The sequence below is a fragment of the Neolamprologus brichardi genome, chromosome 23, assembly GCF_056152115.1.
Source record: "Neolamprologus brichardi isolate AB-2024 chromosome 23, ASM5615211v1, whole genome shotgun sequence".
NCBI lineage: Eukaryota > Metazoa > Chordata > Actinopteri > Cichliformes > Cichlidae > Neolamprologus > Neolamprologus brichardi.
In genome coordinates, this window is record NC_142125.1 from 16784634 (window position 1) to 16798844 (window position 14211).

The 14211-nt window shown below is 38.7% G+C and overlaps 1 protein-coding gene across 7 annotated transcripts in view; it reads right to left on the minus strand.

Moving 5' to 3' along the window:
- Positions 1-14211, minus strand: part of mcf2l2 (MCF.2 cell line derived transforming sequence-like 2) — a 105101-nt gene that overhangs the window by 23761 nt on the left and 67129 nt on the right. For 6 of the 7 annotated variants that reach the window (XM_087836830.1, XM_087836831.1, XM_087836835.1 and 3 more), the window contains exons 26-28: positions 7563-7599; positions 7285-7382; positions 1014-1109 (exon numbers count right to left, since the gene is read on the minus strand). In XM_087836830.1, the coding sequence (XP_087692956.1) occupies positions 1014-1109; positions 7285-7382; positions 7563-7599 (231 nt within the window). The remainder of the gene's footprint in view (positions 1-1013; positions 1110-7284; positions 7383-7562; positions 7600-14211) is intronic. The other variant, XM_087836836.1, reaches the window with a different exon arrangement.

Here is a 14211-nt window from a genome sequence, read left to right on the forward strand (position 1 = left end):
AGACAAAGAGAAAGCAGCCTTCACGGTCCTTAGCACTGCCATCTTAATAACCAATTATCTATACATTCTCTAGGAAAGACCATAAAATGCAACTGAGAAAGAAAGAAAAATGATTGTTTTGAGAGTTTACTAAGATTTTACTTTCAGAATCTAAGTTTAGACATGCCAATAAAAATTAAATTGGACTGATACAAAAGTCTAAAGTACAAGGATTCCCTGTTAGTGATCACTAATGAAATAAATATGATTTTTTTTTTGTTTTGTTTTGTTTTACCTGATGCAACATCACTGCAACACAACAGTGGGATAGCTTTCACTAATTTTAAAGAAAGGTATCATTCGACGTGTCTGCCGTCTAGTGACTTAAACGTGACTGGAGATGAGTGTCTTTAAAAACTGCTCTCTCATTCCTCCAACTGTGTCATCAGCGTACCCGTGTGGTCGTACTGCTGTGAAACAAAAACAAGTCTCTTCTTCCTTCAGATATGTTTAAACATTTTACAATGTCAAGAGGACTTTGGTATTGTAAGGTGAAATGCCGTGTAATGCTTCACCATATATTTCTGCCCAGCTACTCTTTGTCTTCATCTGTCCATCACCTGCTGTCAAATCATGACTCTCCGACAGAACTCCATCCCATTCTTTTCTAAATCACAGTTGTTGCAGTGCAAGCAGAGGCAGATGATACAGACGTGAACAGATAAAAGCACAGACAGGGGAGTGGATGGAGATGCGGTCTTATTATGTGAGATATGGCAGACACTGCAATGCACGTAGAGAAATCCGTGCAAGAACTAAGTGGCATGCACCGGAGCGAAAAGACTTAACTACAAAGGGCAGATGCTGCTGCCGTTCATGATGATGACAATTATCATTATGATCAACATTATCTTGACAGCAATTATAGATAAAAAGAGCAAACAACAGATGATAATGTTGACAAAGATGCCAGTGATGATGATAAAGATGACGATACAGGTGGATTTAGCGAGCACTCGGCATATTGCTGTTACCTGCTGGAAGAGACCTCCTGTTGGAAAGTCCTTGCAAGGTGAAATGCTTCCTAGCATTAACAGCCGAGTAGCCTGACTGGCTGGCTGAAGCGTCAGCTACGTAGCAAAGCGAGATTAAGCAGAAGTTAGTACATTAGAGAAAGAAGAAGCAGTTTGAACGTTGCTTGAAAAGAATAAAGTGATGCAAAGGGTTTATATGGCTGTCAAAGTGCTCTAATAGTAATTTTTGACTTGACTTGAATTGCAGACTTACTAAACACTTGCAGGTTGTTTATGAAGCAAGTATACTGTACCATATGGAGACACATACCTTTTCCCCATAAGTCAACGTTTCATTACGTCAAACTTATACCTTAGAAAATGAAATACTTAAAAGACAGTTTTCCTCTCACATGTGGTAAACTTGAACTACACCACAAGACATATTTGCCAACACTTTTTCAACTGTTTATTCAACAATAATATCAACAGATTAAAATTAATGTACTGTATCCTTGGACGCGGAGTCAATAGTGGCTCGTTTACCAGAATTAACTTCTTGAAAGAATTTGGCATAATTGTCCATCACTTTGTGACACTGGCATGCAGATAATTTTATGCAATCTTCCATGCAAAGCGTGCAAGATATTTAAGGATTTTTCTCACATACGCTGCAACTTTCATTCATTATTCTGACCCACTCACGGTTCGACTTTCAGATAACTTTTTTATCATTTGCTGTCAAAGTGTAAAATCATCATTCTGTCCAAGATGCTTTCGATCATGTGAAGCAGTCAAATCTAATAGTTCCCTTCTTCCAGCTACTGTGCAGATGATGGAAAGCAGAAAAGCAGATTGTTTCCTAAGACTGATATTTAGGAATCTACTATAGATTATTACTATTTGTTATTATCTGTATTTTGTGTTGTTGAAATATGAAATTATGTCATATTAAACATTGAAGTTAAACGGTACAACTGGCCAAAGGAAGCTAAGTGAAAGAGGGACTTAATTCTTCCATCTTAAACCTTGAATGGATCATCTATGTCTGAAGAAGAGAAGATAATACTACAAGATTAATGACAATAACAATGAAAACATAGACTTACAAAAATGGAGATTTTGGTGAAAGTCTTCACTTCACATCTGTTCAATTTTCCCCTCATAGAGGATTTTTTTTTTTGGAAAACACATAACACATTGAGCCACTTTCCTCAGATAATAACTATGGCTAAAGTTCCCTAACCACAGCCATCAGTCCAGAGAAACTCAATAATTGACAATTTTTTAAGGAATGTGAAAGAGTTTTAGCAAAAAAAAGGATTGAGACCCCATCAAAATCTGACATATTTTCATGTAAATGCAAGAGGTCTTGAAATATTTATAATAACCACACAATAATTTTTACCCTGTAAAATGAAAGAATATTTCAGTTTCTCCACTGCTTCTAGGTCAGCAGCTAAACTGAAGCAGACTAGAAGTCATTGACCATGTTCACTCCTTTGTACATAGACTATGCACTGTATAAAATTGAAGCCTCTGGTTCTGTGGGTCTAAAAGTGCTCGCTGCAACAGTTAATTACATCTTTTATCTACAGTGTATGCTTTGTAAAAAATGTCATATTTTTGTATGTTGTTTTTTTTTTTTCAATGAAGCATTGCTCAGATGATCCATCGATTTAAACAACCCATCAGGGGCTTGTACACATAAAACCCTATATTCACCTTTTAGAAAGATGTATGTGCCTCATGCTTCTAGTGGAACATTGCTTACCAAGTAGCACTCTAAGCATGGGAAACATGGCATCAGAACTAAGTGAAACTGTCAGTAGTCACATTGTTATTCTGAGCAAAGGCTGGCTTTCTCAACGTCAAAGTATGGATACACTGAGGATTTCTAAGGGAGCAGTGCGTGGCTCACACCATCAAAAGATCAATACATCAAGCTTTGTTTACAGAAGACCAGAAAAGCTACTTCATCTTAAATACAGAATAAACATGATAAATAAAACAGGTCGGCAATCAGCAAAAGTCCTGCTAAAAAAAGAAAAAGGATTTACTGATAAATCTAAGACAGAGACTCGAGATTGGTTGTCAGATTTTGCAGAGTCCATGCTGTCACTCAAACAAAAGAGGTGCTAATACATGATAAATATTGCAATCAAATATTTTATACTGTATTTAGTTTAAAACAAGTGTATATATTCCTGCACCTTCACAATGAGCCTGTCAGCCTGATTAACTGCTCAAGCAAGTCTGCATGATAAAGTACTAAGTGCTCGTCCGACTATCACGGACCTCAGAGCTCTCAGCCTCCTTTCTTTGGATCTCTCTCCCACTCTGCATTCACAGTATTCTTTGTTTCTATCTTTAAACCATTTCTTAAAACACACCTTTTTAAGATTGTACATTCAGTTTTATTTTGTATTTTTGACTTTTAATTCTGTAAAGGTTTTCTAATTGTCACTGTATGCATTATTATTATTATTATTATTATTATCATTATTATTATGTAGGGTAGTGAGCTGTACCCTTATATGGGTTTTCAATAAGCAACAGGAGGTAGAGCAGGTCACCTACAAATTGGAAGGTTGGTAGTTGGTATCTCAGTCAGCTCCAGTCTGCATTCCACATATCATGGAGCAAGATACTAACCCCAAGTTGCTCTCCAATGCATCCATCAGAGTGAATGTTAGATAGAAAGAACTTACATAGGAAAAGCATAGAAAAAAAGTGCTTGTATGAATGGGTGAGGCAAGTTGTATAAAAGCGCTTTGAGCGCTCAGTTAAGAGTAGAAAAGCACTATATAAGAACCAGTGCATGTAGCAAGCCCACTATTAATTACTGTGTGGGATAAGAATGCCCAGCCAACACCACATTTCACATAATCACTGTTTGCCTATACATGCAATTTTTAATGGCACTAAGAAAACACCACACTGGGGATTACTGTGGAGAAGATAAAACCATAGAACATGTTTTGCTGTACTAGCAGAAATATGAGCTAGAGAGAAGCCATGAGATTTAAAACCCTATTTTTTTTGGCTCCATGGTGCAGTAGTTTACACATTTACCTAACAAGTAAAACATCTCTAGTTTGAACACAAATCCCTTGAGGGTTGTGTCAGATGGGGCATCTGAAAACACTACCCTTCTCTCACCCCAACCAGTTGCGGCTGACGGCCGCCCCTCCCTGAGCCTGGTTCTGCCAGAGGTTTCTTCCTGTTAAAAGGGAGTTTTTCCTTCCCACTGTTGCCAAAGTGCTTGCTCACAGGGGGTCATATGATTGTTGGGTTTTTCTCTGTATTATTGTAGGATCTACCTTATAATATAAAGCACCTTGAGGCGATTGTTGTTGGGATTTGGCGCTGTATAAATAGAACTGAATCGAACTGAACCTTTTGGTACTCCTTGTGAGCAGCTAAATGTAGGTTTTTTCATTTTTGTTGGAATTTTTTTAGCAACATTCTGGTCCACACTACATAACAGCTGGTGACGATAAAGTACCGTGACACACGGTACATCACTGCTGTGATTTCTGGGTAATCATTAGTGAAAAGCAGTTCATCAGCACTGAGATGTCACTGCAAAGTGTTTCTGTTTGCTCAGTCTGTCTAGGAAAACTTCATAGCATAAAACTACACTCAGATAACAGTTCAATGCAAAGCATTATCAACAAGAAATAGATGTTATGAAAATGGGATTAGAAGGAATCCAGGACGGAAAACTGAGTAAGAATCAAAGACGAGAAGGAATGTGAGAACTAAGGAGAAGTAAAAGGGATGCACAGAGTGAATTAAAGAGAGATGACTGATGAAAAGTAAATGGCTGGAAGCTGACAGAAGAAGGAATAAACAGCACAAGACAGAAACATAAAGGAGTAGGGGAAAGAGAGAATAGAGCAGGAGGTGACAATGGATGCCAGGAGACAGACAGGTTGGTTTTATAATAGAGGCCAGCCACGCATTTGAAGGGCGATACCCAAAGCAGCAGCCACTGTCAGCATTCCCTAACCTTTAACTTCCTGCTAGCATTTGGGACTGTGCGAGTCGTAAAGAAAATTCAGTGTGAGAGCATGGCATGGTGGAGAAAATCCATAAAAAGAAAGCAGAAACAGTAAACACTTACTAAGTTACTGAAACCTACCTTTGAACAAATGCTGTAGGGCAAACCACACCTTCAGTGGTGTTTTAGGACTTAGGAGATGCTTTCGACATCGGCCCCCACTCACTCCAAGGAGTATGTCGACACTACCAGCTAAATTTGAATTATTCTGTCTATTTGAGGCCTTGTCAGAATCACTCTGATTTTCTTATATCCAGAAGCATTGCTTTCCAAAAACAGTCTCTAGAGGGTTTTAACACTAAAATGTCAGCAATGTCAGATTAAATAACACTAGATCATTTCAAAAGCTGAAGAATGGAGAATGCCTCTCCCACTCAGCTCGGCTAAATGCCAGGAAACACAGGAACGGCTGGCACACTCTCGACTCACCCCCCAAAAAAATTCTCTGGAGCTGAAGGGAGGATCCAGAGGTGCTCTCGGTATCTGGAAAATCGCGGCTTACGGATTTGAAACACATGCACTTCAGTGAGCAGCACCTTCCTTGCACAAATGTGTTGCCTAGGTCCAGACAAGCCAGACCGTAACGTCAATGCATGACAAAAGTCTTTGTAGAAGCAAGATTTGGCTTTTAGGAGCCAACTCGGCAATGCCTCGAGGTAAAAATGCATTTTGTTTTAGTTTAAAGTCTCTATCTGAATGAATAGAGAGCCAGAACCTTCAATCAGATCTGATAGAAAGAGCTTCAAAAACGTAATGACTTTACCCTATAATGAGGTTTAATAAGCTTTTCTCCAGTGTAACTTCTAGTTCAACCACTAAAATGCAACGTTCACAAAGGTTTGGCTCCATTAATGGCTCATCTCATAAGGATATAGACTTCTATTCAGGCTTCTTTTACTGCCATGTCACTCTATTATAATGAGAAAGTCCCAGTGGGTCAATGGTTGACACGGCTGTTTTAGAGCAAGAAGGTCCTGAGCTCAAACACAGACATGGCCCTTTTCATGTTGACCAAAAAAAAAAAGTCAAGGTTAATACTCAAGTTTTTTTTCACAAGCAATAGAATACCAGGCAGCAAAGAAGAGGGAGCTTACAACACTCCAGGATTTACCAGGGTTAAGAAGCAGACTAAGGAATAGTGCAACACTTTGGCAGACCACTCTGACAAATGATGTGTCTAATCAACGGTAACTGATTGGCGAAGTGGAAAGAGGTGAGTAGAAAGGCACTCAGCTGACAATACTGGCAGGAGGGTAGGACAGGTAGGAGTGGTATGTCTTAAACGACAGTAGAGTAAGATAGCGTCAAACAAACAGAATGAATGAAGGACAACGCAGGACACCATGACAGTTGTGGCTGGCAACAGATTTCCATCACAAGGATAGCTACTGCTAGACTGCATGCAGATCAACAGTCTTTTCAGCAGCATATTTCACAGCCTTGTAAAATTACTGGACCTTTGCTGGATATTTAAAAGTATAATTTGATATATTGATGTTATGCAGCAAACTTTAGATATTAAAGTAATAAAGGGAAACTGAAAAGACAAGATAAGGCGTGATATAAAGGGCATTGTAGAAAGGCTACAGATAAGAAAGGGATAGATAAATAGATAGAACGGATAAAGGGGTGGAAGAACTGATGAAAGACAGAAAAAAGGGGTGTTAAGAGACCAGGTGGATCCCTGGAATTGGCCATAGGGGATGCTTCCTGTCACCTTGAGTTAGTGTTGGCACACAGACACACAGACACAACTTTGATCAACAACCCTTGCTGATAGACTGCTGATAGCCATACACACTAGAAAGCAGCACAGAGGGCTTTCTCACAGGAGACAGGTACAATTTGAAATTGCACCTGTTATCTTATCCCCTACTGCGGTTGACAGCGTTGTATTTGTGTTAGTGCGTGCATCTCTGTGTGAGGAGGCTATACAGCTTCTTTTGACCTAACTGCGTGTGCAAAGGTTGTTTTTGGCTAAGAGTCTACATGCAGAAGTACAGCACAGAGATTTAGAGGAGACTATGTGTGCATGAACAGCATGTTAGCATGAGAGGCCATGTGCTGTAACCTTGCCCGTTCTTCCATTTTACAATAACTCCATGGAGACTGCAATCTGAAATCTCAAGGTTCACACATCTTTCCCCATCTACAGTTCATTTTACTCAATTCTGGAAGTAATACGAGATGCTGACTTTTTGGTTAGTTTGGCAAGTGAGCTCTCACCTCTCTTCTGCCTCATATTAGGGCTGGGGTTGGACCTCCTGAAGCCTGACTCTGGGCTTGATGAATCAGAGTGTTTCAGTGCCATCTTCCGCACATTCCTATTGAGAGTAGACAGATCAGTGAGAAACTGAAATAGCTAAGATTTCCACTTGTCATTGTCCATCCCTGTTCTGAGAGCAGATTTCTTCAGATTCAGAGAGAAGGTTTCAGATTTTCTGCAACATGGTCATCATGGTTGCTGATTAATTTCTAATTTGTGTGATTCTCTGTTTCCTCACCTCATGGGGGCCCCATAGATGTTGAGCTGGCTGGCTTCTGTGAATGCAAGAGAAACAGAAAATTACTGATGGTCAAACTGGAGCACTGTGAGCTTTAAAACAAGGATTTGCTGCTGGAATCGCTACCTTTGAGCAAGGCATCTGGCCCCAAACATTGCTCAAAGCTACTTTGTTCATCGGACGTGAGGGATTTTGACTTGGTTTAGTAAATGAGTAAAATATGATTGGTAAATGGAATAGGAGGAATTGGCTTGGATAGCATTTCCATAAAATATTCTGCTACTCTAAGGTCGCCATTTTCTGTGCCTGTATTTGTTGCTGTTGAATTCATTAAAACTGATTAAAACTTATTAAATTTCTCAGTTTTGCCATCTTAACTGTTAGAAGCAGTCAATGTTTCCTTCTTCCTGCTGTCCAGAGCAGAGGCAGCATTTCATTATTTTTCTCATAGCAAATATTTTCTTCGGTACCACACTGTGGATTTTGTATGTCACGCAGGCCTTGAGGTGGCTTCTGTGTCTTGTTTGTAATCTTCCACTGGTGTCTGGTCCTATTGAATCTGTGTCCTGCACTGTACTGAATACATGTCAGCAGAAGAACTACAACAGTACAAGTCCTCTTTACACAAGTCAAGAGATGATATCAGAAAGACCAAACAGAAAAGAACAAGACAGAAGAAGATACAAAACACCATCTAGTTTTCTGAAAAACTATAGAACATCAAGGTTTCAAGCTTTACTTCCAGTGCCTATCCTTTAGAGCCATGCTGCTGGCATCTTTTACAACTGGAAGCTTTTATTCTATAATTCATGAGTTATTTCAATGCTTAAATTCTCCCAGAATGCTGTGTCAACTCTATAAGCTGCTTTTACTGGACTGATATCCTGAAATCCTGCTCGGGCTCTATAAAGAAGGAAAAATCCAAACACTTAAGTTCCTGGAATGCAGCTTCAGACATCACCTACATCTAATCAACAGACTTCATAAATGCAACGTTAACAATTCTGGCCTGCCACAAGAATCCTGCTCTGAGGCAGGAAGTCTCTAGAGAAGCATCTAGTAACATAACTGTACACAAGAGGTGCTGCCTTGGCCAAATGGATAGCTCACATAAGTGAAATACCAAGCTCTGTGAATGATCTGGCTTGTTACCTCTTATACCAAGCAACCAATGAGCCTGTCGGAGAAGTGCAGACTCAGCATAGCACCGAATATTGTACTCAGCAAAAAGCATCTATTTTTTCATCATGGACAAAGTGATGTTTTATTCATAAAGGCTAGTCATATTGTGCGTAGACAGTCTGAGAAGAGAGCAGCAGCAGCAGCAGCAGCAGCAAGAGTTTAAATGAGGAGTAACACCATGCATATGGCAAAGTTTATAATGTGATGCACACTCCATCCTCCATGTTTATCATTCATCTAGACCAGGGGTCTGCAACCTGCGGCTCTTTAGTCCTTATACTGCGGCTCCACGTGGTTTGGAAAAAAATTCTAAGTATTTAACTGAAGTGTATTTTATTTGTGTTAGTTCTTTTTACCTTGTAGTTCTAAATTGGAAGATTATTGTGATCTTGAAATATAAAAAATAAAACTATGTTATTATTTTTCATCGCTCAAAACAAGCGTCACACTCACATAAACCATACCCGCCGAAATGCCGTGCATTTATTGAGACTTTCAACCCCAGGCAGGCCAAGTGGTAAAAACAAACACCGCTCACGCCTCATGCTTACTAGTGACTTCGTACAGCCCCGGTCTGCAGGCAGGCGCTGTGCGCAGACGGTCAGGAGCAGAAGTCCCATTGTCAACATACCACCTGACGATGTTTGCATGAACATGCTTTTTTCTTTATTGACTACTTTTCACACATGGTTGCTGTCGCCACACAGCCAGCTGTAGTTTTGCAGCTCACAGCCCGACACACACCAACACAACAGCAGAGCGAGCACAGAATTTAAGCCGGCGAGGCTTGATTGCAGATGCTGCTCAGGTGCGTCCACCTCCCCTGCAGCGGCACTGCAGACCACGCCCTGCCACACACATTAACCACGTAAAATAAATGTTTATGCAGATATTTTGCAAATACTTATTTTTCATTTTTTAGCAGCATAGTGCTTTTTTCCAATTATTTTTTTAAAGGCTCCGCTACAGGCTGCGAAATCCCAAAGGTGATATAAGGATGACGGCTCGCTACAGTTTTTGTTTCCTTTTTGTTATATTTTCAGTTTAGTTCAAAATGTGTTCATTCCATAAAAAAAAATATTTTCTCTGTAGCACTTCATGTATTTCATAAGCAAAACACTTTAGTTGTTTATACAAAGCAAAACAGTGTTATCTTCATTTTAGATGTCAAAAAGTATTTGCGGCTCCCAGCGTTTTCTTTTCCATGGAAACTGGGTCCAAATGGCTCTTTGGGTGTTAAAGGTTGCTGACCCCTGATCTAGACGAATATAGGGTAAGATACATACTGAAATAATTCCAGCGGTACAAAAACTTTGTCTAACCATACTTATCACTCGGCTGCCATTTTCTAAAATAAAGACATTTTTTAATCACTAATCACAGTTGCTTCCAATGAGCAGTTTTGCTAGGACCACTTTAGTTAAAAGACGATTGTTTTCTTCAGAAGCTCAGGAAGTATTAATGACAGCATGCACTATACGCAAACGATGATTAGGTCAGAAATGGTGTAAAAGGGAGGAGCTGGGTATGTTTGACTTGCAAAGTAGGTTGCAGAGACAACAGCAACTGTGTAATAGCTGGTATATGAGGTGTGTAATGGGAAGTTTAAAGGCTATGCTTGAACTAACTAATGGGCACATTGGCTGGTGAGATCAATCAGTCAAGAATTAGCCATCTTTCTACATCTAAATCACTTCTGGTTCCTTTGTTCTGTTTTTAGGATCATCATCCTGCTAAATACTGTTCCATTAGATGCCACACCATAAGAGACCTAAAAACCTGTGAGATGACACAGTGGTATGGCTTGGTTTGTTTGTATAGGCTAACCCCTATATGTTGTGCTTATCGGGATGATCTTTTTTTTAAATCAGTCCAAAAAATATCCTCATTTCATTTTTAAATTTTTTTCTCAACTACAGTCTGACTTTCTGATTTTATTGAGCTTAACCCAGGGTTGGCATGGTGTGCTGACATCTCTGAAATAGTGATCATGAAGCCTTTTCATAGTCATTGACCAGAAGACATGTACTCGCCTCCCTTCTTGCTGTGCAGACAGAAAGAAAGTAAATGATTTTCCATCACGACTCATCATGTGAAAGACTTGTGTGCCTTGGTCTCCACAGATTATGTTTGCTTGTATGGAACAGCAGTTGCAGTTCAGTTCGACTTCCCTCCATAAGCAAAAATATTTCTACTCTAAACTCTGCTTAGACTTCACTGAGTAAAGTTGACCAAGTAAGCACGACAATATAATTTATCGTAGAAAGTACGCCCCAAAATATACAATAAAACCTTTCTGTAGTGCATAAAATCCTTCTTAACCCTGGAAATAGATCAAGGGTGAACTTTCCAGTTTTTAACACAGTGGTCATTGCTAGAGTTCAGTTGTCATGGAAATGACTATGAAAGTAAATTTTTGCCCTTTAACTGTTGGTAGAAAGTGCCAGAAAAAGCAGGACCTTGAGTTTAAATAATTTTGTCCTAAGACCCTATTTGCCATTATGTGGCCTGATTTAAATGATTTAAATCAGTCACATTATAATCCAGCCCTTCCTCTTCTCGCTCTCCTATCACATCTATTATCTCTCCTCCTTTTCTCTCAAGCACACAGCTGAGATGACTGCTGTGCCTCTTCTCCTTCTCGCCACCCTCCTTTCTTCTAACAATTGCCCCTCCTTCCTTTCATGTTCATCCCTTCAAGCCTCCCTTCATTCCCTCTGAGCTGCCTCTCACCCTCCATCTCCACTCTGAAAATCCCTTTGGACTCTCTCTGCCCATCTCTGTCTTTTTGTCTCTCTCTTCACATCATTCCACCATCCTCCTCTTTTTTTTCTCCCCATCACTTTCAATCTCCTCCCTCCCTTTTTCCTGGACTAATTTCATTCCCTCTCTCTGTCTTTCCTCGCATGGAGTCTGAGGTTTAACTCACAGCGCTGGACCGCCAGAGCCTCCTACAGCCTCTACTCTCCAGGCTTCATGACAGGAATGGTGTGCTATTAGCCAGTCTGCTCACACACAGACACAGGTACACACAGGTTGTCAGCTGGGCAGAGTGTGCAGCTCACATAGTGTGCCTTACCTGTCAGTCAGGACCACAGAGTAGAACTGTGCAGAACTGACTGGCACAGAAAGGACTGAGGGAGAGAGAGAGAGGTGTGGGTTGCTGTGTGTACGTGTATTTATGTGGTTTTGTGTTTTCTCATTGTTTGGTGTTGCTTCATATTGATAAAAAATATTTTCAGCACTTATTGTTGTCTTGGGTTGGGGTTTTTTCTTTTGCGTTTATAAAATGTCAGAAAATAGTGCCTAAAGTCAGCTCTTCAAATTATTCTGTCTGAACAAACCGCAGAGATCTTCTTATTTATTTATTTTCAAATTATGTAAAGGAGACAAAAGCATTAAATTCTCACACTTGAGCATCTGGAACTGTAGAATATTTAGTACTTTTGCCAAGAGGATGAATTAATTTGAATAAATCAGCCAGTGAAATTGTTAGATATTAAAGGAGAACCACTAATTTTAGATATATCAGTCAATTTATATCATACATTATATAAAGTGCTATCATAATGTTGCTTGTTTGCTATTAAAAGTAAAAGAGAATACAAAAAATAAAGCATAATTTTTCTGATTTACCCTTTAGGATCAACTTCTCTTGCATTTGTTTCCCATTCCTGCGTCCACTTTTTCATCACACTTTTATATCAAGTTCTGTTCTGACCACTTGAACTAATATGAAAAGTAAGCATCAACTTCTGTGTCAAAACGACCAGACTTTGATGCTGATGATTTTTACTGTTCAAACTATACACGAAAGATCAAACAGCAGTCTCGGATGATCATGAGATACATCAGATTCTCCCTTGAAGAAAAAACTGGACAGACCATCCAAAGACTATCAATGCAAAAGAACTGTACCACTACTGTAACATAATAGCACATAGCAGACTGAAATCAGGGACTTTTTGGCCACATCAACACAATGTTCACCTACCAGCTGACTTACCCACTACTGCTACTAACTACTGTGATTTTTTTTTTCTCTTTTCCAAAATATAATTCAGATTGAAGATTGGCCACTTTGCCGCACTGGAACTGTTCCAGTGCTTATTTCATGGGCCCACGGGGACAGAAAATGAGCTTCCACAATAGCTGCTGCCGTCTCGCGGTGTGCTAAAAGGTGACTTTGAAGAGGAGATCAGCCAAATTAAAATGAGGTCAGGATTTTTTTATTTTGATTTGAGAAGTACCAGAACCTAGATTGCAATTTGTATGCTATACAACATTTTTTATCGGCTCTGGACATGGTTATTTGAGGTTTGATGATATATTAATGTCTTCGATGGAATTCCATCTACTAAGCAATCTAACATGATTAGAAACAAAAAGAAGCGCTCGATAGCAAATAAAAAAACTGATGCCATAAATCATTTTTCTGACAGCCTTCATTAATGACACAGTGTGTTAAAAAATGGAGAGAAAGGCAAATATGTTCCTTGGAAAAAAAAAGTTAATCAAACCAACATGTACCCCTATCCCCCTATTTCATGTACGTCGTATAAAAACAGACAAAATTATACTGCCTGCTTCAAACTACATGTAAGTTTTATGTCAGGTCATAACCTAAATAAAGGTTTAAAACTACAGACGACTTAAGTCAAAAACAATGCTTGATCCTTTAAGGACAGTACTCAGCTGTTTGAGTAAATTAGCAAATCTGCATCAGATATTCTGTATATAGCACTGAGCTGCAAGTGTTCAGTGTGGAAGTGTTCAGAGCCCAAAACAGTTTAATTGTGGTACGACATGTACAACAGCAGAAAGCAAAAACTTTATCAAACATGAGAAGTAGTCCTAGCTACTGCATGTACTACTGCTTATGTGCAGTAATTTACGATATAGTTGAAATTCTTCTGAACTATTACAATAAAGACACCGTGAGCTGCTGCACATGATATAAACACTACAGTGGATTTCTGTCTATCAACAGTAATTCTAAGTAGACAGAGACAATGAATTTGCAAATACAGTTTTTTCTATCTGCATAAAACTAAAGGCATTCAGCATAATAGAATGACTGGCTAATGTCCAGACTGCACTGTATGTTGATGTGTGTGTATGTGTGTATATATATATATATATATATATATATATGTATATATATATATATATATATATATATATATATATATATATATATATATATATATATATATATATATATATATACATATATATACATATATACATATATATACACATATATATATATATATATATATATATATATATATATATATATATATATATATATATATATTAAGTTCTAATAAATATATTCAAGGTCTGAGTTTCATTCATTCGTTAGAATGTGTGCATCAATGCACGAGGTACCATGAAGACGTTAAAAAAGTGTGAGTGAGTGTAAACGTTTTCATGCAAAAACCAAAACGTTAGGATTTAACTA